Raw genomic sequence first — 27,005 nt, forward strand, 5'->3', positions numbered from 1 at the left:
GACAACATGACGTCACGTTGTAAATCCTGGTAGTTGAAGACAGTCCTTCTTCACGCCCTCCAATCAGTGTTTATATTTTGTTGTTGACGTCATAAATATCTTTTTATTGCTTCCGCTTCCGAGTCTTTTATTACGTGAAGGTATTGTAATGATTGTAAAATCAGATTGTGCTGGAAACCTATGAGATCATTGGGACTTTCTGATAACTTTTCTGGCATCTGACACCTTTAGCAATGTGACGAACAAAAATCGTTTTAGTTTTTAGTTTGCTAAAGTCTTGGACATGACGTTTTTGATAGACCATTTGATTTGCAGCACCCACAATCAATATCACCAAGCTAACTTTATGTATTTCATTTTTGGGATCACACACAAAAAGAAAATCTAGAATCCAACAGGACTAAAAATATATGGAGTATGAATACTCTAAATGTGAAAAAGGATCTTTTCAAGAGCGGTTGTCTTGACGATTTTATTGAAATTCAAAACTCCATTAACTCGGTATGTTGTAACACCCACCAGCATTTAAATTTTCTTCTTTCTATTTCTTCCGCTTCGAAATATTTCATGTACCGCATTTGTTTGATCCTTGTCTTATAATGTGAATGCGGTGATTGATGACATTATTATGGTGGGAGATATTTTTATGTCAACATCACATTTCGAACGAGACCGACCAAGCAAACTGCTTCTCTAATTCTAATTTCGGCTATAGTTGGCATAACCCCATTCCAAAAGCAACATCGCAAGAGGTTTAAAATGTAAATATTGATACCGATGGAAAGTTGTGGAAATTGCGTCATACTCCGTCCGAGGACAAATCTTCTAAAACATTGTGATTGTGACGACAAACTTCATACAACAGAATTTGTTATTTTAGCAGTCACGCGATGTCCTGAGTCCTGACCAGATAAATAATTAGTGTTTTTTCGGAACTCCAACGTCAATTGAATCTTCATATCATTTATACCAGTGGTTCCCAAACTTTTTTAACCATCGCCCCCCTACAGTACTTTATACAACTTCATCGCCCCCCGGCACTACAAAAAAATGTAAAGTCAAAAACGAATATATTAGAGACCGAATAAGAAGACAAATCATAGTTTATAGTGTTTTTTAATGATATGGATGAGCTTGGTGTTCTTCAGCGAGTTTTTTTATTATATATATCTGAATTACCCAGTATACTGATGGAAAGGTGATTTCGTTGTTTTAATAACAATAGTAGCACGGCTCAAAACCCATTTTTCACCTAATATAGGTCGGAAATGAAAGAATCCAGGGTTCTACCTCCTCAAAAACCGTCGTGTACTCTTGCCTTATAGCATTTCACTTCCAAAATTTACCTCATTCCACATTAAATTAATGAAATCAAAGTTCATTTTCCCAAAGTTATAATAATGATTTCCGTACATCTCATTCATTCCTACAGCCTGATGACCTGCACCAAAATACTTCGCTAAAATTCATCCCCAATTCCTCATTCTACCACGACCTCAAGTCCAATCACCAGTCCATATAATTTTTCAGCTATTTGTTTTTGGATTCACGGACTCGGATGTGGAAGAAACTGTGACCGACTATCGACTACGGCCCAGGGGTCGGCAAACTTCATGTCGCTCGCGAGACAAAATTTAGGGTTGCTAGTCTTTTGCGGGTCGCATATATTTTTTAAAAGTTAAAAACGGAACAGCGCGCGAAAACTGCGACAATTCGTGAACTCAACTCAGTCGCCTTATTAAAAAACTATTACAATGACATTTAATGTGACACTGTCTTGTTGCTGCATCACGCTTGATAACTTTACGACGCCAAGATTGGAAGATTTTCTAAATGGGCATCACTAATCCCAATTCTTTGCTTGTTCTTTGTAATGTCTCCATTTTCGAAAAACATTGTTTGCACAAATATGTACTTCCCAACATCTAAGTGAATATTCTCGCATGATTTGTGAAATTTTAATAAAGATTTTCTTCAAGAAGATACATTCTTACAAAAATTACGCACTGATGAATCATTCTCTCGAATAGAATATGAATTTTATTTCCTTATAGCATTGCAATATATTCGAATATTTACTGCATGCGCTATCGAACCCCTGTCCTCAGCATCAACTTTTTTTCTTCGTGTTTCCATTTGTCTAATTATAATTAAATTGTAGGCTCGTTAAAAGAGTAGCTAGCTGTTCAATAGAATTTTTTAGGATATAATAAAATTTAGTCTAAACGTGTCTCACGATAAATTCTGTTACGTAAAAAATGTAGTTTAGTCCTCGAGCGTAGATTATAAATAAAAAAAATAAATTCATCGTCAAAACCGCCGTTCGGATTTTTCCCCGGGTATATACTTCCTTGTTTACATCGTGACATTGGCCAATCAGCAAGATGCAAAAATAAACGTAACAATACCCCCTTTCGCATTCGCTCAGACACACTCACTCAGACAGACTTTCAGGCGTGGTCGTGAACATTCCCCCATTTTCGCGTTTTTGAATTATATTCCTTAGTTTTTAGTTGTTTTTCGGAAATTTGGATATAAGTCAATGATTACTTTGTTTTCCTATGAGTTTCAGTTTAAATACAGTAATCAAAAATTGGTGTGGAAATAGCTGTGATAGACTATAGGCTAAAATTCTTCATCGTTACTTTTAGAAAACAGATTGTTGAATGGTATGAATTAGAATGATGGTTTGAAACAAATACCCTATTTTACAGCCAACAACTCGCGAAACCACTCTTAAAATAAGCACCGAAAATTTTAAAATGATAAAGTATAGGAAGAATTTTCGAGGATAGGTCTATTCAGTGAATCGTCCCGGTCCAGATTTTTTTACTCCGGCCGTATTTTGCCGACCACTGGGATACGCAAACTACCGTACCTCACTGCGGAGACGAGTCCAGCAATCCTTTCGCGTGTGATAATAGACCACGTGATTCAAGCCTGCGAATGCACACAGAGTACAGAATTAAAGAGCACAATGCGCCGAGCAAAAACAGGTTTCGCGAAATCGCCCCCCTATCGCCCACTTTGACTTTTTCGCCCCCCTCTGTATCGTTTTCGCCCACCGGGGGGCGATATCGCCCACTTTGGGAATCACTGATTTATACGATTTAGTTCGATTAGAAGATTCACGTTCTTAATTTTCGAAATTCGGCATGACCTGAAGTTGGACATTTGGACATTGTTGTCTCTTCCAAGCTGCTCTGTTTTTTTGCTATTTTCACATCAAACCTATTTCAAGAGTTGTGACATTTCCGCTACAGTTTTCTATTATCGCATCAAACTTCAACGTAAAGGTACTTGGTGACGTCATAGCGCACACAAAGCTCATTCTTTTTTTGCAAATTCTTCAAGTGTATAACGCTGAGAGTACTTGTCCCAATTTCACCAATGTCGTTTATTTCATGAAACAATACAATAAAATGAGGTCATAATTCAATTTGAAAGATATCAATTAGAAAATATAAAATTGTTCTTCATGGGAACAGGATTTTCGGAAAGTTGTAAAGTTCTGAAATCCCCGCGCATTGTTTGTGTATGTACTTGTTGGGTGATTCATTGTATACTTATCACCCCTCAGCTTTATGGTAATAAGGAAAAGGGCCAGCCAACACGGAGTCTTATTGTTTGCGACCATGGAAACGTTTACGACTTTTGTACCCTATAGTAATGTTTGCTTATTTGAGACTTTTTGTCATTCTTCCTATTTCCATCGCCGACGTCTTCCAAATAATCTTACACGATAACGCAATACGTATATAGCTTCTTTCTTTAAATTTAAATTTGAAAAAATCAAACAAATCACGCAAATCCAATTATAATTTCGCATATCTGTGTATATGCCATATAAATAGTTTACATTACCTATATATATATGGTTTACACTTTACAACATTAAATCGAAATGTCAGTGACCTTGCTGAGGAAATAGAGAATTCTGGAATTCCTACCAAATAGTATAAATTCGGTAGTATAAGTCCTTGAATTACCGTTGGTTTGTTTACAATCTTGTTCTTGACAACACTTTTTCCTTTTTTGCATGAACAATTCCAGATCAACAATTCCCTCGCAAATGCTAATTTCGCTTTAAGTTAAAACGATAAACCTTTGTCACTTCGCTGGTTATGTAATTACATTCCTCCATGACAGTTATTTGAATTTTCAATTCAGGAAAACTTTTTTTGTGTTTTCTTCTGTATAACGAGCTAAAATTGATGTGGTGGGCGAGTGAGTCACGAGTGTCAATATAAGAAATTGAAAAGTCCTCCGACTTTTGATTTTTTGATGATAACAGATTTCAAAAGCACAATGCTGACCAAAACTAATCCTTTGTGTAATCATGAATATGAAGGTCCAAACTGGAAGCTTATTCACTGTAAATCAAATATACAAATGTGGTTTGTGATTTCTGGACGTCCGGACTGCATTCTTCGTCACAATACATGATATGCGGAGTTGAATAAAATAATATTTGGCTTTCTTTTGATGGTGCGTTATATTGTTCACCCTCGAAGGAGCCGTTCGCTTGTGGTAGACCCACTTTGAAACTAATTACGCTAAACTAATTACAATTATTGCAAAGACTCCTGTCATATGAATTCAGTTGAATTTTTCCTGAAAATAAGAAAAGTCCTGTCTATACCGCCGTATTAACAATTGATAATTCCTGTCATTGTTCAGAACGTCCGATATCCAGGTTATCGAAAAATAAGCAAGTCAAAAAAGGAAAGAAAGATTTTCGTCAAATGAATTTCAGGTTATGGACTTTTCAGACCTAACAACTATCGAACAATTTGAAAAATATACATCATTTCACATTTCTATTATATATAATTGCTTCGCTATTTCTGGCGGGGTGCCATGATCGGGAATTGACTACTGTCGTATTTCTCACGGGGAAAGCACGGAAATGATATAATTTTTTAGAACGAGGCCACTAATCCAGATATTTGAGTTTGATAAATCATTTGGTGTCGTTTTATCAGTATCAGGTACATGTTTACTATTTCAGTTGACTGTAAGCGCACAAACCTACGCCTCATTTCACGCCTTTCATAATGCTGTGGTTTTCTAGTGATAACCGAAGATAGATGAAGAAATTTTCTTGACATGTTTTGTGAGAATTTATCTTCTGAAATCTGTACGTGCCGTAGTCGTATGTCTGCCAATGTCCATCGACATCGTTATAACCAGAATAATGTATGTTTAACATGTAATTCACATTTTGCAAACTGTCATGCGGTTATAAAACAGTATGTTGATTAGGACTAAACTCTTTTTACACTCATGCTGATTTCAACAAGAGGTTTCTCGGTGAATAAAATGGGATAATTCCATTGTAAATTCAAGTCCGTTTCGATGGTGCTTGAAATCTCACTTGAATTCAACAGTTGGAATTAAAGGTATTGTTAGGAAATATTTTCGGAGCATTTCAATGTAAGAACTCGGCTTTCATTCACCTTATCCCAACTGGGATTTTTTTCTCACACATTCTTAAATGAATTTAGAATACATCGATTCATTAAGCCTATACCGGTAATTAATTTCGAATATTAAGTTTCTTCATTGGCACGAGACCAAATAAATTTATATGAGTTGCGTAATTTGGTATGTATCGATGAGAAAGTGTGTTGTTTTGTGGCGAACGGAATATTGAAGCAATACTGGTGGGTGATGTAAAATATAAAACATATTAGAGAAGTCTTCAAATGAGTCTGTACAAGTCAGTTTGAGGTCTCGGAGGGAAACGCTAAAAACAATAAGAAGCTTGTTACTGTAATTATTTCATCGATTCAAACAAACTCTTATGACTTTTATTGATTGTAAGCTTTAGTTGTTTCAAGAAATATTACATCCTGTCACACAAATTTATCATATTTTTGCGGTGCGGTTATTTAATTAATGTAACTTCTTTTACAAACCAAAGGACATGTAATCTCACATGTAATATTTTAGTGTTAATTTAGTTATGTTGCTGAAACGCTCTACTCTAGCTAAAACTTTTTACGCCACAGTTAATCACCATGTATACAAGCGGAAAGTACAAGTTCTTTCATACGCCATTGTATGGACCATTGAAACGTAATAGATTTTGACTCTTTTTCTGACAGATACATTCGAAAAGAAGGTATATTCTAATTATTTGGCAAGAGATTCCATCTTTATGAATACAAGAATAAGGGCATTGTCGGCGTCGGTATCGCACAATACGACCTTAGTGACGCATTCAGTACGCTATTTTTAGTTCTCCATATTGTATATAATAATATATACATCGCTTATTTGTTTTGGACTCAGCACAGTATACATAATTCATTTGGGACCACTGCGTCTTTTCTTACAATGTCACGCTCAATTTCAATCGTAGTCGGTTTATTTTATGATGTAGATGGGAAATTGGAATGTGCCTTTGCGAACTTTGGTACTATATTCAATATGCTCAACGCTTGGGCTTAACCATTAGTTTTGAGATTTTGGATTCGTGTCGTCTTTTCAATGCTCGCCACCCTAGATGTGAAATACTGTACCAAACTTGGCAGATTTTTTGCGTACCCACCTGCTTTATCCGAGTTACTGCATATGTAAAGACTCATTTTGGTGTGACGATTCTCTCGTGTAAAATGAGTTGACACCTACATGTCGGTACCGACAACCTTCCGCTCCTGAGCGGTCTCGTTCGACAAATCTCTTCAAGTTCAACGTCTTTTCGTAGTGATCCTGACACGTGTTTGGTGGTAATGTATTTGACTCCATAAATAAATTATTCAGCGAACAACGACGTTAGAGAATGTTGTGGTGGTGCTATAGACATGACATGTCGTCGTCAAACGCTTATGTCGCCCAAACTTCTTCCGTGCAGAAAAGTTTCTCTTTCCTTGTATAAAAAAGAAACAGTGAATCCATGGGAATTAAAAGTTTCTCCCAATTCTAGAAATAGTAACATGTCTGAAAATTATCAACGCGTCTGGTTTGGAAAAAGATGCTCTGTTGAAGTGCGCGCCATCGCAAGTCCAACAAACTGACACAGGGTTATTATCATATTATCCAGAGTTGTTTGGTCAGCCACAAAGTATTCATTTGAGAAAATATTTAGAAAATTATTAATACCTAATACGAAGCGAATATAAAATTCTTGTGACGAACTTGGTTTATTCTGCCTTTTTATTGAATGTTTGTTCAAAAAAATACGTCATATTTCTTTGATGGGTTATAGTCGTGTAATGAATATATTATGATTGGTTTGATATCGCAACAAGTTTGTGGCACTTTGTGACGTCATTGCGATTATTTGATGTTGGTTAACTTTGTTGCCATCATGAACAGAGAAAATAATACTGCCAGTGACCTTGTACAACTGGAGATTTTACATTATCCATGTTGAAGCTGTGCCCCTGAAGTGCTACATTTACGCGGTAGATATTGCCAGTCTTTTTAAAGATATTGAAGTGCAGCACGGCCCATTGCCTTCAGAACTTATGAGTAGAGATAAACATCGCGCATCAAAGTACCAACCTGCTCAGAAAATGGAGATACATACGAAGCAGTCAAGCACTGGTTTCAACGTTATTGTTGCCACTTCCAGATATCGCAATGATGCATATAGATATGACGTACGCATTATTGCTCGATATCGGGCATGTTTTTGAACTTCGAACTCCGTGCACATGGCCCCGCCCATAATTAACTTTTAACGCCAATTTTTATATTGTGTGTAAATATAAAACTGAACCTCTTAAATGTTTGACGCGTTTGTGTGTACTTTTTGACTATTAAACTTTTACGTTGCTTGTGACTGTCGCATATTTTCAGTTGAAGAGCTTATTGTTTACCGTAAGCGACAATTAAAAACTTTTTGACTGTTTCCCCAAATATATTGTCGACCTAATTTATTTCACGTACTTTTCTCGTGGTCCTGAAGTTTGTTATTCCATCAAACTTTTTCTAACAGTAGGAATTGCTTTGACTACGCACTAAAATTTCTATGAAGACGCCTCCCATTGTCTTGGATGCATTTGTAATATATCCTACCATAATGGCTAAATTTAAATATTTTGTCGTTGTCATCAAACGTCAAATAAAAGTCTTTATTTTCTATCGGTAAATAATACGATCACTTAGATGAGAGTTGGGTTTGTTAACTTTGGATTATCTATTGCATTGTGGCCGATGATTTAAATGGTGAGAAATCTCGCAAACTTCTTATACAATTACACTTATATCCGATAACTATCGAGGTCATTCATAGGTTATTTTCTCATCGAATTTTCATTTTTTTGAACGCCGTGCCTGTATTCTAGACTTTATTTCAAAACAAAATATGTTTTTCTTGCATTACCAGTTGCCCACAATCTTCTTTTTTAGGATTTAATTTATTTTAAAATATACAACCTCACTCTTGATTTTCCAATAGCTTTGAATTGGATGTTATAGATGTTGTATGCTGTAGCCTGTAGTCCCCATTTATCATACAGTAAAATTTATTCAAATTTGCAATTGGTAATGCTATGATATCGGGCGGAACTTTTTGGACACCCTGTATATTGGGACAATTTTTTGAGATCGTTTCAGTATTTTTACAAGTGTTCTAAATTTATTTCAAATAAATATTTTACGGCTGATTTCATAATGCCTGTTGTCCTCAGTAGACTGCCATTGTTGGCGTTATAACATTCATCATGTCACGCACAAAGGTAATTTTCTTTATCCCATAATCATCCTCTCATTGCAAAATCTTGCGATGGAAATGTTGCGTTCAAACTTATAATCTCTTCAATACTTTGATCGTACAGGGCGGCATTGAGAAATGGGTAGGCAATGCATTCCTTGCACCGAGTAGCGTTTTATCATGAAAGCAAGGCCCGGTCAATTTCTGGAGTTTTGAGGAAATTTATATTTCGCGTATTATGCGCGTTAAATAACATTGAAAGTATGGTTTTTCAAATGATAAGGACAATGCAGACTTACACAAATATGCAAAATTAAAAATCTGACCACAAAATTTGAAGTCTTGAAAGCCATTTCTATTTTGTCAAAGAATCTCGACCCTGATAAGATTTTTTATTGATGAATTTATTCCGTACTATTGCATTGATTTCACATTCCGATCCGGACGTCGGATCAGTCCAGTACGATACCACGCACTATGAAATTCCAGTCAATTTTGTGTGTTTTCAGAAAGGAAGCGTACATATCCCATTCTCCATATAAATATAAACATTTGCGGAACTGCCGACAGTCGCAAATGAGCACGCTAATAGAAACATTTTATTCTTGCTAGATTTAGATACATAAAAAATCATTTCATCTTAATGCATATTTGATGAATTTTACATGCGTCAGCGACATGACCAAATCTCATTATATTTCGTTTTTCGCTGTCGTTCTGGGCACTGTCGTTTATGCAAATTAGGTGTAGAATCAATCCACGGGGTTAGAGGTCAAATTATGTCTGGTGATGCAAGACGTTTGCTAATGTTTTTATCAATTGCTGTAATTCGCAAGACGCTGGTGTGCCACGCTGACGTAGGGCGTTGATAGATAAGTCGGCGTCTTAAAGATAACAGATGTATGAAAACACTCGGAAAATAATAGCACAATATAGTGTGTATCATCTCTGGATCATGCTCGACAGAACTTCTGATTAGATACTTAGGCACTTGAGTGGAATTTATATTGGAAAATTTGTCGCAATAGACGTAGTCTTATATTGGTCCATCTCTATACAAAATTCCGGCTTCGTATCGCCTATATTCGTCCTTGCTATACAAGAGTGGTTGCTGATTGACTACTGATTGAGTTATTTAGCTCATGCAATATTTTTTTTAATCCCGTGATATGTCTTTGGAACGATGACAGATCATTTCATAACGAGACGACGAGTAATAACAATCCCGCCATTTAAAACACGGAACACGTGGATTTGAAAAATGGCAATGCAAATTTAATCTTGTTGTATGAAATTGCATTTCAGGGAAATTTTCCGAAAAGACGCTTATTATGTTCGATATACATCAGTACAGTGTATAATATTTCATGAGTTTTCCATTCTCGAAAATCCCAACTTTTTTCAATACAATGATAACATGTCACAAACATTCGCCGTATTCTGGTTCCATTTTATTTTTACTCGTAGATTTGAAAATAATAATTATGGAAATGTTGTTGTGTTTTTAATGTCGATGAACCTATTTGTTTTGTACTATATACATATCCTAATATTTGCAATCCGGCGATATCTTCATGTATTCTGTGTATTTGACCGTCCATTGTTTGTTTCTCCCAGGTGAAATCCTACAGAGAACTCTACCGGAAAGTGATTTCTGATAAACACGAAGACGTCATTGCAAAATACGGCGCCATCATCGCGCAAGGGATATTGGACGCCGGTGAGTGTTGGTTCTTTTCTGCGGTTAGCGGTTCTTGGGAAAAGTCACGATAATTGCTATCGGCCGTAGTAATGCAAAATGTTACATTGCTATATGTAAATTGTTAGCGATCATTTTCGGTCAATTATGCATTATATCATAGATGCAAAAATCACTTTACTCCGCCTTTAGATAAGGCAGTTAGTTGGCAATTTTATTGTCGAGAAATCACAATACAATCGACCTTTTTCAAGCACTGACTTTTAGGGTCTTTGAAATCACTTATTGTCTCTATGTTTCGCTGGGATTATTTGAGCATGGCGTTTTTAGGTAATGCCTCAATGAATAATTTGGCAAGACTGGAGTTTGATTTTAATGTGAATTATGGTTTTCACACAATCAATACAATCTTGTTACGCCCATGGAAACGAAGTTTAAAGAAAATTTGTTTTTTAATTGGATTTCTTACCAGCTCAATTTAAATTAATTTTCGTTTCCACCAAGAGCATTTTGGATAATTGGAGATTGTATTCTGCGAATACGTATTTTGGAATTGTCAAAAAGAGGAATGAAAATATTTGTAACCCAAGCCAAAATTACCAATGAAAGTAACTAATATGATATCAATTAATCTGTCTAAGGAAGTAGTTACGTTCCTGCTATCCAGCTACCTCTGCATATCTTTGTCTTATAAAAGCATATTACCCCTAGTGAGTGGTATGTGCCTTTAGATGCTTTGAATAAAACAGTAGAACAGTAAAACAGCAAAGTAATATATAATAAATAAATCATTTATTTTTAGGTGGACGCAACTTGACCCTTTCTCTGCAGTCCCGCACAGGCCACGTAAATATGTCATCCGTTGTCGGGATGTTGGTCTTCTGTCAGTTTTGGTTCTGGTTTCCACTCTCGCATTTTCTCTCGCTTACGTTCACACCGTCCTCGATCGTGGCACTGAATGCAGACTTGAAGGTTAGTGGAATTTTGTTTAACGAATTACGTTTGTGCTTGTTTTGACAAACCCACTGAAATTGATCTGATACATGATGCCATGAAATGTTGTGCCCTAGCACTGAGTTTGTTGCTAAGTTGACGATCATGCATTTATGCTTTTTATTCATAAAATGATTTACAAAGCCATATGCTCTTACAATTGTATTCGTTTCATTGTTGTGGAATGTCTGAATTTGTTTTAAGTAATGTTAATTGTTGCAGATGCCTAAGCTTAAGCTGATATCGCACGCAAAGCCGTCTGTGTACGCATACCCCGCACCACTGGAAGAAAAGAAAGGACGAGAGGTGGAAAAAGTTGCTGCCGCGGTACTTTCCATCACCGCTCGAAGTAAGGCGAAAGAAAAGAGAAAACGCGGATCGTCCTCTAGCGCCACCGCTTCTGTATCGACAACACCTGCACCACCTCTCACGCCACTGGTTTCAGCGGCTTCGTCAACGAATTTGAAGGAAGAGAAAATGGATGTGGTATGTTGGATATAACATGTCTTCGTGAAATTTTATGTTACTAGCATTTTCGGCTGTTGCAATTGTTACGTTGTAAATTATTTTTCTCAGTAGCTGAGATACTTTACCTTGTTTTATAGGACGATGAAAAGAAGGACGAAAAGACTGAGAAGGAAAAGGACAAGGGAGAGAAGAAAGAGAAAACTGCCAAGGAGGTAAGGCATCTTTATTTTTTTCATGATTTCGTGAAAGTCTATGGTGTGCAAGATGTTCTCTATTTTCGGTGCGCAATATCTTCTCTATTTAAACGGAATTTTCCATTCCGTATTAATGATTGATGCAAATTTAGGATTGATATAAAAATATCGTCAAATATTTTATCTGATGTTGCACCGATTCTTATTTCAGAACTGAATGGGTTGCGCTTATTATTGTCCTTTACTTTTTCAAACGAAATTTTGTTAATGAAATCTTTAATTATCGTTTCTAAGGGCGATGAAAAGGAAAAGAAAGAGCCGGAACCTGATTTCGAAACATTATCCAATCCATGTCGAGCTGTTCCTCAGCAATTAAAAGTTATATCATTGCCAGACAACAGTCGATATGAACCGTTGAAGCCGGTAGGTTGCGTAGTTTTAGAATATTAGTTAACTCTATGACCAAGTGTCCAAACCGGAATTTTTGTCGTTTTTGGGGAGGAATTTTGCTTTGTATTTATTGTAGTATTACGAATATTCCTTTTCATTCATGCACGCAATACTAAACTGTACAAAAGCGCGGATGCGAATTTGGAAAAAAAATATCTAAAGATCCGCGAGTTTGGATAAATAAAGGTGTTTTTATGAATAGAGAAGGGGGAATAATGAGTTTCAAAGCAAGCGAAGGGAATAATTTAACTAAAAAGGTTGGAAACTACTGCTTTATGCTTTTATCCAACTGTATACCGTAAACGAGCACAAGAGTTTGTTTGTTCACGGACATCAATACTATTTTTACTGATTTGATCGAACCGTGAAAGATGGACATGGATGTGATTAAGCTTGACCAGTTAGTTACAAATGGCCGTCAGCACTGTCTAAAATTGCCTATAAAGCATTATTACTTTTTCTTCTATTTCAGCTGACTCATGGAGGTATCATTATATTGAATGACAAGAAAAAGGATGAACCAGAAGAACTTGTCGAACCTGTGATAGGTGGGTGTTTTGAACTTGATACTTATTGGTCGAATTCAATCAAGTATTATATCATCAAACTTGCTCATTCCCGGCGTTGTAGTTTGTATACAGGCAGCTAGGTCGCCTTAACGATCGAAAAATTGCATTTTGATAATGTCTTTGTTCCATATTCGCCTGAATTATCTTGTTTTCATCTCTATTTGGATTTTTCAGCTGGAGGAGCAAAGAAAGAAGAAGAGGATGAAGGAGACGAACCAGAACCTCCAGAACCATTTGAATATACTGAATGAGGAAAAAATGACGTTATTTCTCAGTGTGCTGCTTGGTTAACATTGTCTGCTTGTAAATATTTTATTCACAAGTACAGTTTGATAATCTCAATATGAGCTCGATGTAGTTTATGTAAAATAGGAAATTTTCAACATCTCAATTTGCGTTTAAATAAAGGCAAAGATATGTACTCTTTGTCAATTTCTATATGGAACTTGAGCTTCGTGTTCATGCAGGATGTCTTCGTTTGGTAAAATTCTTTCATGAATGCCGTAGTGTGGAGTGAATTCCAGGCCAATAAGATGACTGATGCTCTCGTAATGACCATGATATGGTAAAGTTGATGTGTATGAATATTTTGACGAATGATTCGTCATCTGCTGTGTTCGGGTAATATTGGCTAAAAGTTATGACAGAATTTAGACGCGGTGTTACTAAGCAAGCAAAAATTAAAGAGTAATCCATGATTATAGTTCGATAATCTTCAACTCGAAAATGTTTGATGTTGCTTAGAGGTATTTTAATGGCGATGGGGCGTGGGGATTCTCCATAAGGAAATGTGCTTTTGCGACAATACTTCTGTATACAGTTAAGTGAAGCGACTGCAGAATTTGATAGTCGATGTTGCAATATTCGGTGGGCATAAATATGGAGTATGTTCCAAGAGAAACGCGTAGCGATTTGACCGTAGGAAAAATTGGGTACTCCCAGTCCCAGGTTAGTGGGTAGGCCGATTTCATTCCGATTTTCCTTATTTAAGTTCTATTACGAGTTCGGGGATTGTCTGTGTTAGCCAAGTGAATATACCCCCTGCCCATTAGCTTCAGTTAGGGGTGGACATTTCGAATCGAATAGTAAATTATTTGAATCGGTTCAGAGCAAAATTTCGAGTCGCCGCCATCTTGTTTTTTTATCCTTTCTGCTAATTGTCGAGGTAAATTTCTCAATTTTTTTTATTAAAGCCATATTTTTTCAGGGCAATTCTGACATATGACTCTTTTCTGTAAAGAGTTATTGATGAAAACGTGTTTTTTATTGTGCGTGAACGCTCAGCAAACTGTCTGAGTGATGTATTTTACGTTTCCAGTAATTTATGTGTCTTTAGAACCCAGTACAAGAAGAAAGTTACATATAATTATATCTCCCAACTATTCAAGATTTGATTCGAATAAAATATTCGATTCTGAAATCATCAGGTATTCGAAAATGCCCAGCTCCAGTCCCTCTACACAACTTGATGTATAGTAGGCAAACAAAATTAGTTACCTCAATATTTGTACACACACTTCTGGAACGCCAAATATTGTACCTTTGACTCCCAGACTGCGTTTGTTGTTTGAGACAGCGGTAGGCTAAGTAATCTCCATGGTGGTAGATTTATTGAAATAATAACTAACGATTTGAATCCGGAAATATCTTGATTACTGAAAATTTCAATGTAAAGATTTGTTATTCTAGACTAGAGGTTTCAATCTGGCTGCACATGCGTCACAAATGTCATCCGTGTAGCCAAAACAACTCAGCGAAGTGCATAACGTGAATTATGCAATTCGTGAAGTTACGAAACAACGGACCCTTCTGAAAATTCATGATGTGTCGTATCATTGTGAAAATTTGCGTTGTGTCGAATCCTGGTCAACTATCGCACTCGTGCGATGTATTTTATTGTGTGCTCATGAAACCATGCGTTTGAAACCATAGAAAGTCAAGTCGTTATTTACAACATTACTAAAGGAAATTTGCCTTCGTTACAAGAGGATCCAGCGGTCAAAACAACTACCGATGGCAATGAAACTGTAATCATGCATTTGGAAGACAATATGAACAAATGTCTGGAATATGAAACCGATCAAAGACCGGAAATATGTTACATAAAAGATGCATTGAGGAAGAAATTTGCAGATGTGAGCAATGCTATCGGAAGGATCGTGAATGAACTGAAACCGGCATGACCCGAAGAAAAGAGCAGCGAGTGAACGGGTGAAGCTTACAGAACGATGCGTCGAACTTTTCGTTCCAAAGCTTTTAGTTTTGATCGAGACCAATCCAAACTGAATGTCCCAGAAGCATATAAAACTGCTTTTTCAACAGATGTAAATGCCTGTAAAAAAGGTTCAACATGAAATATGATACTTATATTTCTTACTTATGTACACTAATTTTTTAGGAAAAGAAGATTTTTTTGATCATGGGACTAATTACTTTTTGAAATATTTTGAATATTATATAATATCTGCAATACATATAGTTGTTTATAGCGGGAGTGTGCGTGTGCACTTCCAACGTGTATCACAAATGTCTCTGCATGCAAGTTCTGCATGCTCTGCATAATAATTGATATTGATAAGCTTACAACAAAGTTAAAACCCGCTAGTCTAATGTCGTGGATAAAGGGAAAAGACTCGCAATTTCCATGGAATAAATGGAAACATGGAACAAAATTGCCTTCTATAGAAACTATAGTTTGGCAAGCTTCATGACGTCGCATTGGCGTAATCATATGGGGGTTAGGAATATCATTTCCAAAAATGGTTATGTCACGCCCACAAGAAGTACTTGTGGTACTGAACTTCACACTAGAACCGGGTCGGTCATTGGTGAAGCTTGGTCTTTTATTCTCGAAAAATGAATGTGTACATATAGAATAGTCCTATGGCTTACAAATCAAAATGGCAGATGGCGCAAAAAAGATTAGGGGCAGAAAGAAAACTGCTGAATATATCAGCTTGGACGGTGCTTCAATATTGAAACTTGGGCCAAGCATATATAATTTTACAACGTGAAGATGCAAGTGCACTATTTTACTTTATTTGATGTAAAATAAAACGCAGGTTTCTGACCGGAATGAAACTGAAGGCAATCGTTTTAGTCACGTGTTTTCTCGGTTTCAAATTTACATTCCAAACAAGCCATCTGCAATAATCCCAAGCTGATGATACAGGTAATAATCATCACATAATATAGGAATATCGCGGTAGCTAACATATATACTAGATATGACCAACAATATAAATATAGCGCAAATTTTTTTACGCACAAACGGAATAGTACTCAATGCACAAAGTCATTAATCCTAAGATAGATAGATATATTAGGTGACATATATACACACTAAACGAGATTTGATCGTGTGAATTGAAGCGGCATCCATCACGGCTGAATCCACCGTGTTTGCCCATTGAATCTGTCTGTCCCCGATTACATAAATTTCAAACGATAGAAGGTCGCAGATCCTAAACTAAATTACTTCAATGCGATGAAATACGACAGTGATGAAAGTATTCGGTACAAGGTAACTTAATGGTATTCAATACATGAAAACGGTTATTCTAAATGACTTTCATCAAATTCATTATCTGGGTTGATTATCAATATATATAAGTAACAGCGATTTGTTGTTGTTACGTGGCATTAGATTATTCCACGGCATTAAATAAAAGTTCAGAATGCATAAGCAATTGAAAGGGGTTTCAGCTGACATATAAAAATGGGTTCATTGAAGCCGGGTCGCTCGACAAATCGCATTTTTGGAAAAGATTCGTTTTTCGCGACATTATATTTATAATTACTGTTTAATTATTATTTCAAACGACATCGAAAGAACTTATGTCTATGCACGAGACTGTATCTTAGAAATACTCCTTACCAGCGATTGACCACGCTGGTGGAATTTTATGATATATATATATGTATATATGATTTCTTCAGGCTAAAACTAGATGAAATATTTTTTAATATTACGCTGACTAAAATATTCCTCCCATTAACACATGTACACATGTTATGCGTTTCATACTACATCAGCGGCTCAAACCTTTTTCAGTGTAATAGATTCTTGTAATGATATACATAAACGTTTTGCACCGGTGGATTCGGCAATGTACTTTTCAACAATAAACCAAGCGTTTTATTGAAGCACGTGTATACCGCCTTCAATTACAATATATGCCTAATCAGATATATTTCGCATGGGCATAGAAAATATATATACTGACAAACAAACACCAACATTTCATTTAACTCGGACAACTTGAATAATTTTTGCGACGAATGAAACCATTCTTTTGTGCGCGTAAAATTGTGAGTTTTATTCTGTAGCCTGGTTTATGAAGTTGTTTATGGTTTTTCATCTTATATAAACTATACCAAAGCGAGTATTTTACTAATGCTGATTCGCGAGTTCAAGTGCGAGTTTTCGCTGAAATTATTTATGTATATGACAAATATATATATGAATCAACCTGGAGTATTAAACTAGTTCATGTTTTTGAAGTTTTGCATTTCAATATAATAGTTTTATGACCTCGTATAACTTGCGTATTCAACAATATGCCATACGCCAGAGGCATTTTTAGCAAATTACAACAAGATTTCTATAATATCGGCACACCCGGGGCGTTTTATCTGTAAACCTAAACGTTCTTTCACGACACCCGAGAATATTGCTCGATTATCATTCATAACATAAAATATATTCTTATTATCTTCATTCGTCGAGAGCGCAACGTGAAATCCGTACGTTGTCAGGTAAGTGGGTGTTTCTTCCACTTTTTCATTTTTCAGGGTTATGATATGGTAGGTTGTCATCGTTTAAACTGTGTTATTGTGTTAATATTGAAGTACTGCATATAGGGAAATATATGCTTATGCATCTGCTCTCTGCGTTTGATTGCCATTTGATCTAAAACGACCAAAAGGAAACCTTACTCTAACGTCACCTAGAATATTACGCACATGGATGATTAAAATATGAATTGGTTTCATAGTCAAACCGAACATTTTTCCGAATCGATTCGAATATTTTTCCTACTATTAATAGTTTTACTTTTTAGAGGCAGTTCTTTTTACACAAAAGTCACAGAACAATTCATTTACACAGAACAATTCATTCTAGTTGATCGGCTTTTGCATGCATTTTATGGAATCAAATTTTGCCGATGTTATTTGAACAATGATCTATCAAAAATAAAATTGGTGTAGCGATAACCCTTTTATTAAAAATAACGATTCGTTGCGATGAGAATTACAAAATGTATAATTCAACGTTCATTCGCATTTGAATCACTTGAACATCTGGATTTGTTAAGATCGAAAAAGTTTTATTTTTGGTTGAAGTTGGCAAAAAAATATTGCCCTCCGGCTCGTTTTAGAAGTTTGTTAATTAACGTCAAATCGCTTTACACCCTCAATTAAATTTGAGTGATTGGTGCAATAATTTTGACCCGCTCTGAGCAATAAAGTATTATACTGCATCTCCATAGAATGTTTCTTAACGTCTTTATGGTTGAGAATTCTGACAATTGACGAAATGGATTTAATTGCTATTTTACGACTTTGACACTCCGTTTTTCTTTTCACAGCAAACTAATTTCGCCATGTATTCTTCTCCAATCAAGTCAGGCGTAACGCAGCAGCGTGTCGTCACACAGTCGTATTCATCGTCGTCTGGAAGTCCTGCAGGAGGATATTCTTCATCAACTCGTGTTTCTGGTTACGGAACTAACCCGGGATTTACATCTTCTCGTTACTCAGACTTTGGATTTGCACCCACGGTATGTTAAAATTCTTGCTATATAATTGATCTGTTTTGTTGATTCTATTTTATCTAATTCATTATTCCTTACTTTGAAATTATGTACCATACAACATACCGCACTGTTTTTATGAGGCTTTTTTGAGTAAGGTCTAATGGTGTGAATAAATAATAAAAATCACTTCATGTCATTTACTGTAATAATTCATCAGTTTTCTTATATATCAATAATCTCAAAACGTTATTTTATCATCAAAACTTTATTACATAATATATGTGACTAGTATTGCTTAACATATCACTCTCCGCTGATACGAATGAAAGATGAATTTGGTACTAGGTAGTCTATGTGCAATAACAAGCATAATTACCCCCATTCATCACTAACTTATAGCATGAAATTTCACTATTCTGGGCCTTTTCACGAAGAAACCAGCATGCTGGTAGATGTTTTCACTTTTGCAACAATTTACAAAATCCAATTCTCTTTCTCAGATGTCGTCATCCTACTATTCTGCTTATGATGGAGGATATGGTGGAGGAGGAACTTACATCAGTGAGAAAGATCTTCAAGAACTTGGAGGAGAAGGAGGAGCAGAATTTCGAAGCATGAGATCAGGAGAAAAGAAAGAACTCAAGGTTTGTAAACGCCTTCATCATCAAACATAGGATGGTTAATACTTTATGAACTTTTTGTCTGACATAAATTAATTTCAACATATTTCAAATATAATATTATCTTGCTAGATTCTATAAATTGGTAGCTTATGGTAATTTAACTGATACATTCCACCATTTGTCAGATTCGAAAATATTTTCATCGAGTGCCTCAAAATCACCCAAGACTTTATTTGTTCTTTTTCTAACCAGTTCGGATATAATTTTTCACAAAAAACTTATTTTACACAGTCTCTGAACAACCGTTTTGCTTCCTACATTGAGCGAGTGAGATATCTGGAGCAACAAAACAAACTTCTGGATGCTCAACTTCGACAAATGTCTGTGAAGTATGATTCACAACTTGATGATTTGTACAATGCTGAAGTGAGGAGATTGAAGGGACTTTTGGATGCTTTGAACGGTGATCGCAAAATGATTGAAGCCGAAGTTGAACACATGCAAACTGATGTCGGTGACTTGAAACGAGAGTATGTTCATGTTATCATTTCAAGCATGTCATAAAATTCTGTCATAAATTATGTTTTTTCAATATAAATTTCGACATATTTTGAAGTTTAAAAGGTTTAGATCAATTTCAAAAGGTTTAGATCAAGAGACTTTTGTAAATTGAACTAAATGTGATTGGAAACATTATTTTTATACAATTAGTAATATCTCTACATATACGATAACAAATTCTTTAGAAGGTTTTGTTATGACAACAAAGCATACCATAATAGATTGAACCTTGAAAATGAAAAGTTTGTAATGTGGAAAGAGTTTTGAAACGAAGTACCACGCCCTATGTGTAAGCGGATTCACTGTTAATATTTACGCACATTGACACACACACGTCTGCCGTGCCCTTAGGCGTAAGATACGCCGGTCGTTAGGATTATGTTCCACGGCAACAAACGCCGCAACGCATCTATATATGGATATAGAAAAGCTAACTGAGATGTTCATGAACCAAGCAACTCATTTCTCAACCATTTATCATACGCCTGAAGCAAACTATGTTCAATTTTATTATTTGTTTGTAGTGAGGCGAAGATAAAATGTTTGTAAGGAAAACTCATATCAACATATCAACAAATTTAACATTACGCCAAATGCAACACTGCCATAGTACGCCAAATGCAACACTATCTGAGCAACATTGGGCATATGTTGGTCATGCATACTTTTAATTGAGTTAGATTGGCTAAATATACCATAAAGAATTTTCATATGTTAGACACAAAAAATAATACTTTTATTTCGTTTAATAAAATAAACCTTATTTTTTTTAGATACGAAAATGCAATTCAGGATCGTGAAGAATTGGAGCGTGAATTGGCAAATCTCAGAAATAATGTTGATGAGTGTACAGTCACCCGAGTCGATCTCGAAAGAAAACTTGTTTCACTCCGAGAAGAACTCGACTTCGAGAATCTTGCTCACATCGAGGTATAATTATATTCTCATCTTGTTTTCTTTCGATCTTTAACAATGAACATGCCTTGTGTAATTTTACTAGTGCAAGGTGATCAAGCATTTTCATACTTTCTAATAAGCTGATTGTCAAGTGGTTGAAATCGCCACCATTCATACATTATGTGTAGCACTCACATTCATGCAATATTACACAGATTATCAACGAACTCAAATCTCAACTTGTCACCGACCATGTCCGAGTGCAAATGGACACCCATGGTCCTGATCTCAGCGATCTTCTCCGAGACATCCGAGCTCAATACGATCTTGCAGCCAAGAAAAACAAGGAAGAAGCCGAGAACTGGTACAGCAGCAAGGTAATTAGATTTTTTTATTAAATTAGTTACAGCTGTTACCACAATATTAAATATTATTGAAGGTACATGATTATATTTAGTGGTGAGGTTTCATTCATCGACATAATGATATTCGATGACTTTTCATTTAAGCTCAATGATCTCAACACCCAAGTATCCGGCGATGCCAACAGACTCAAGGAATCGCAATCTGAACTCAGCGAATACAGAAACAGAGTCAGCGGCCATACCGCACAAATCGAATCCCTCCGATCTAACGTAAGTTTATATCAGTATATGTAACATAATTATACCTGATCTATATTGTGAGAAGTGCAGAAATCTTTTCATCATGAAACCATTGCTAAGCAATCATAGTTATCTGGATCTTTACGATCGTTATTTTATTCGTGTATGGAATGTTTTACCAGCTATACAGGCAATGAAATTTGTGAAATAACAGTCACATGTTTATCTCATGAGGCTTCGTTATCTTTTCAACCAACTTGCAATACTATTCTGTTACAGCGTTACGCAACATTGTATTTGGTGGCTTTTTGTTAAAGATATCTTTATTACATAATTCAGAAAGACTATCTTGAACGCCAACTCGCCGATGTGGAGGATCGGTTCAACCGTGATATCGGAGGATATCAAGATCAAATCACCGATCTTCAAGCCCAACTCGACAAGATTAAGTCAGAGATGTCGGACAGATTGAGGGAATACCAAGAACTTCTTTCGGTCAAACTTGGTGAGTATTAACAAAGATTTAACAGAAGACTCAAAAAACACATGTTAATCATATTGTGCACCTCATTATCACGCAAATACGAGGGATATGGTACGAGATTATGCATGACACAAGTATGTATTATGGTTAACATGTAACATTATGGAATCTATAGGTTATTTATTTATCTATTTTTTTGGGGGGGTGGTCTCCATGTGCTTCTTCTGACTCCTTATTTGAAACATTAGACTTTGTGTAATATACCTTTTCATCGAATGTCATTTTTTCTCAGGTCTCGATTTTGAGATCAGCACATACCAAAAACTGCTGGAAGGAGAAGAATGGAGACTTCAAGCTGTACCGTCCCGTCTCGCGACTGGAGAACAAATGTCACTACGAAGGGTGGTTGAGGAATATGAGTCGGCGTACAAAAGCGTAAGTTTTTCGTGAAGTCATTAGATTAGATCAACACAGATTGGTAGGCCTAATTCTTGGCACCGAACGCTGGTTACTGTAATTTCACGTTAGGTTTGAACACGTGAGCATAAGAGGAGGCTCTAGAGTAGGGTAGAAGGATATTTGGGGTGAATGCCAGTATCACAAAAACGACTTTTCGTATGCACGGCAAATGGTAGTGTATATATTCAAGCCACGGCCGATCACTGTTCGAATAGGCCGTTTACATAGTGCTGCACTTGTACACACCCACAGACGATAAAATTTACATCTTTTGCGAAATGGCCAAATGTTTGAATCAAAACTCTCTCAGTGCACCACTGGTTGTTAAAACATTTCCATCTGTCATTTCCCACTATAAATTAAAAGACAGACACTCTCATTATCTTTTGCAAATCATATTCATTTTCAGGCTCATTCTGATTCTCGCCAACGGAAAATGTCAGATTCAGACTAGATCAACAACTGACTGCACACGTCACTCATAAAAAGGAAATAATTATTGTATTGTCAGCTTCATTGTATATTTTAAGGCTACATACTTGCACTAATGTTACTTTAAATTTTAAAAATTATCTTTATATGTCTTAATTTGGGACAATGCACTATCCTTGCACTTATTAGCAAAATTTGTCCAACATCTGGTCGATTGCTCTGTACAAAAGGGTTTTGGTGATAAATGTTCTTCTTGCTTTGAATTTTATGTACGTAAATTGTTCGGGTGGCGTAAAATAAATGTGTGCAGTCAACTTGTGTGTTTTGAATTTGTATGTATATAGGCAATTTAGAATAATAACTTTTTTAGTTTAATGTATTGTAGATTGTGATTTAACGGAATACAAAATGCCGAGACGTTGCAAAATTATATATATTCAATCAATAATTAGAAAATGAGATCGCGTGGAAGACGTGCGAAGAAACAGGAGAAAAAAATTGAAAATATATAGAACCGAAGTCAAGTGATACTATACCACCAAATTTCGTTTGTTAACATTCATTCGCAGTAATCGGTCGGATGAATAACCTATACAACGGATCAGATATTTAGAGTTTGCAAAACGGGTCACAAAATAACGAGCTGCATTGAAGCCAGCGACGAAGATATGAAATAATATGGTGATGTAATGGCGTAATAATAATGATGTAATAGCAAACCCCTACATCTTTCGCTATTAAAAAATTCAAAACGATTGGTATGATAATTAGTGAGAAAGTCCCAACCTTCCGAACATGAATCAAAACAACAATTATACAAAACGCTCTTCTGTTCACTAAAATACTTGATTGATTTGCATTCAACCCTAAATTAGTGCAGTTTAACGGACTTTACCTATTACCAATACCTATTACCAATGCAGAGGACAAGATGATTATAAAAATACTTCACAACATCAATTTTGTCTTCTTGGTGGTCATCTTACATTTTTCTGCAGCAGTCGCTGCATTACGATATTTATTTAGATAACTGCAAGATTTAAAAGTTTGCGCTTTACTTTCAAAAACGTGAAAACATAAGAACTTGAACGGGAGTTGTTGTAAAATTCCAGGGAATTTATTTTGGAGCAAAGATTGGTTGGCGCTGATGTAAATCATGTTTTAAATCACAGCTTTTTCAGTCGAAATTGATCGATAGGAAGTCAAAAAAATCAATGGAGGTAATACACATCTGTTTTTATTATTTATAATATTCAATTAAATTTTGATAAAAGACGTGACAAAACTTTGACACGCATTCACATGGTAAACATTAAAAACTCTTGTAAATGTGTTGAAAACATAACGCACACATTATTGTGAATTGATTAAGTTTGTTTCTGATTCGAACATGATACGAAAATGCATACCAAACTATATCAGTCGAAGATGAAATCTTAGATACGATTGGCAACTCTTTGTTTTCTACCAGTTGTTTTGAACAAAAAAAAAAATTATTGAGTGCGTCAAAATTTGCCTACATCAAACAATCGATAATTCCCAAAAGTTCAGTTCTTCATTAGCTAGACATGAAAGTTATGAAGAGAGACAGAAAATAAACTGTTTTTAATGAATATAAAGATCTTGATGACGCGTTGCAATTGTGTTCGAAGCAACATGTTTCATTGCAGGACCTGAAATAAATTATTTAAAGGCCTTTTTGGAATAATAACAATAATTTTTCAAATTTTTTATACTTCAACAATCAATTATGCGAAAGAACACACGGAGTCTTAATGAATTTGCACTTTTACTGGAGAAAATATATATCGGTGTAAAACGTTACATTTCGAGACATTTCAAGTCCTGTCATCTGGGATCACTTGTGGTAGGAATAAGGGCGCCATAACTTCATCCCACATTTAAATACAACAGGAAAAATAAATATATATCCTTCTTGAGTCGAGTTAGATATTGACTATATGGCATATTCCAGTGGTTCTCAACCTTTTTTAGTTTGCGGACCGGAAAAATTTCAAAACTAACCTCCAAATCAACCTAAAATATCAAAAAACTTCAAACATAATTAAACGATTGTAAATACTACAAAAGTTTGCAACTCAAAAGCAGACAATTCAATTCAATGAGAATTTTACTGCTGTTCTTTTGATATCGTGCGTGGAAGTTTTGTCAGTGAGAAGTAGGGCGTTGACTTCCAAACGGTTCATAACGATAAGTAATTTAATTTCGGCAGTAATTTAATGGATATGTCACTGAGCTCAGGATATTCTTTCCAAAACGATATCTAAAACTATGACAATGGCATCCAGCCGTTCAGGGCTTGAATACGCCTCTGACCAAGTTTGGTTTATGCATCAATGAGAGTTGAAACTCTCAAAATAAATGGGCAGGTCATTAATGCGTTGCATTTTGCAATTGAGATATAATAAGAGAATATATTAACGGAACGACAGGAAGGTTGAAGCGTATCAATCAACTTGTGTATACCTCATTAGTTAATTATATGATACCATGCTTGGTGAAGTTGGTGCTTCGTCTGAGCGACCGATCACCAGGCTTGTCCATGGGACAGATTTTTTTGTCCCATTCCCATCCCATCCCATAGCAATTATGCCTGTCCCATCCCATGGGATTCCCATTGGAATAAAAGTAAATAAAAATTGTTAAATTTAGGTTTAGCGTCCACTAAACAATAAACATGACTACATGTACGAATAGACATGCAAAACAACAAAATTTACGGACTTTGTTAACTTTATACTTATAACTAGAACCTCCTGAAGTATGCGCATCAAGGTGGCCCACAACCTAAACTCGGGTTGTGTACCAGGTTAGGGCTGTGTCCATCAGCCCCTTCACGAAGTATATTGTTAATGCTGAATATATTTGGCTTTTTATAACTAACAAGAGAGCTATGCTCAAATATATGGAAACGAAGTTCATAACGAAATGTTTTACCATCATTTCCCTGAAAATCATACGGTTTTCGTGCCCACGAGCCCCATGGTATATACAAATGTGTTCTGTCCCATCCCATGGGAATCCCATTCCCATGGACAAGCCTTCCGATCACCATTCGTATACACTATATTAACTATATTAATGTATTGCTTAACTCGTGACAATCTTACGTGAGTTCTTCGCCAATGATATCATGAATGTCGATATTTAACAATCTCGCCACGGTGTTTGGCCTCTGGCAATACATTCCACATGATGATGTGAGATCACAATGGTATATCATTCCAGAAGCTGAGAAAGATTATGGTACAAGTTAAAATAGTCAAAATTACGAATGATCAATGCTCACACGTTTCCGTAAACTTTATTGCAAATGTTTTCACAGTTCCAAACACTAACATCCTCCAGGTATTAAACATATTGTTATTAGATAAATTTTAAAAAATTCTTTCTTTCACTGACCTTTCTTCCATCCTAAATCGGTCCTGTGCAAACTGCCTGAAAATCCGAGAGTCAAGCACCCTGGTGGCTCCAAAGTTGCACAAATATAACTCTGTGGAGCGAGTTCGACTTTGCTATCTTCATATTGAATATTATATCCGTATTTACACAATAGGCTTTCAGCATCTCTGACATACAACGACATAACTAAAATAAGAATCATCGAATTCAAATAACTATTTTTTGCCATCTCTGCGGGATTCGACGACGCTGGCAGGACCACCTATATTCGCTGTTTATAAAAATACCAGGTATAAATTCGCTGCCTGTTTCCTCAGTCGTGTCCGACACCTCCTTGAAAGCAAACATTTCCTTTGTTTTTCTGTAAATGAGGTCTATTCTTCGAGAGATCTTGGACAATGAAAGTTAGGTATTCTCGCAATATTGTTCCGAGACTAGGGTCGATCAAGCATGATCACTGAATGGGGAATGACGAAGTGCATTTGCTGATTTCGAGACATTTTAATATATATGTATTTATAGACTTTTCATATACCTTGCGGATTTTATTCTTCGCTGCTTCAAAGTCTGAAGCAATATTATTTAGAATTTTGCGTTGGATTAACTCGAAAATTCAATTCTTTCCGTCTCGAACAGCGTTATATGCACAGCAAGCTTTGCATGTCAGTTTTCCATTTGGAGGACCAACTAAAACATTCAGATGACCCGTCCGGGCACTATCAAC

General features: G+C 35.8%; 3 protein-coding genes across 4 annotated transcripts in view; 2 read left to right on the plus strand and 1 right to left on the minus strand.

Moving 5' to 3' along the window:
• The window catches only part of LOC120327691 (26S proteasome non-ATPase regulatory subunit 1-like), a 47,986-nt gene extending 34,527 nt beyond the window's left edge, over positions 1–13,459 (plus strand). Inside the window, exons 18-24 of the mRNA XM_039394034.2 lie at positions 10,283–10,385; positions 11,167–11,336; positions 11,580–11,843; positions 11,963–12,037; positions 12,314–12,442; positions 12,942–13,017; positions 13,213–13,459. Coding sequence (XP_039249968.2) covers positions 10,283–10,385; positions 11,167–11,336; positions 11,580–11,843; positions 11,963–12,037; positions 12,314–12,442; positions 12,942–13,017; positions 13,213–13,289 — 894 coding nt within the window. The 3' untranslated portion in view covers positions 13,290–13,459. The remainder of the gene's footprint in view (positions 1–10,282; positions 10,386–11,166; positions 11,337–11,579; positions 11,844–11,962; positions 12,038–12,313; positions 12,443–12,941; positions 13,018–13,212) is intronic.
• A 4,190-nt stretch (positions 13,460–17,649) lies between these two features.
• On the plus strand, positions 17,650–23,172 carry LOC120327773 (glial fibrillary acidic protein). Its single transcript, XM_039394132.2, has 10 exons — positions 17,650–17,796; positions 18,630–18,821; positions 19,298–19,441; positions 19,712–19,950; positions 20,755–20,911; positions 21,094–21,255; positions 21,388–21,513; positions 21,823–21,988; positions 22,260–22,402; positions 22,836–23,172. The coding sequence occupies exons 2-10, from the start codon at positions 18,645–18,647 to the stop codon at positions 22,878–22,880; spliced, it is 1,359 nt and encodes a 452-aa protein (XP_039250066.2). The 5' UTR covers positions 17,650–17,796; positions 18,630–18,644; the 3' UTR covers positions 22,881–23,172.
• Positions 22,877–26,954, minus strand: LOC120327774 (uncharacterized). 2 transcript variants are annotated; one of them, XM_039394134.2, is made up of 4 exons: positions 26,817–26,954; positions 26,282–26,467; positions 25,990–26,110; positions 22,877–24,531 (listed from the first exon to the last, which is right to left on the minus strand). In XM_039394134.2, the coding sequence occupies exons 2-4, from the start codon at positions 26,463–26,465 to the stop codon at positions 24,417–24,419; spliced, it is 420 nt and encodes a 139-aa protein (XP_039250068.1). In that variant the 5' UTR covers positions 26,466–26,467; positions 26,817–26,954; the 3' UTR covers positions 22,877–24,416. The 2 variants fall into 2 exon arrangements, with proteins under 2 accessions (XP_039250068.1, XP_039250067.1); XM_039394133.2 differs by lacking the exon at positions 26,817–26,954 and having other exon boundaries at positions 26,282–26,698.
• Between the last annotated feature and the right edge of the window lie 51 nt (positions 26,955–27,005).

This window comes from Styela clava, chromosome 7 (assembly GCF_964204865.1).
Source record: "Styela clava chromosome 7, kaStyClav1.hap1.2, whole genome shotgun sequence".
Taxonomy (NCBI): Eukaryota; Metazoa; Chordata; class Ascidiacea; order Stolidobranchia; family Styelidae; genus Styela; species Styela clava.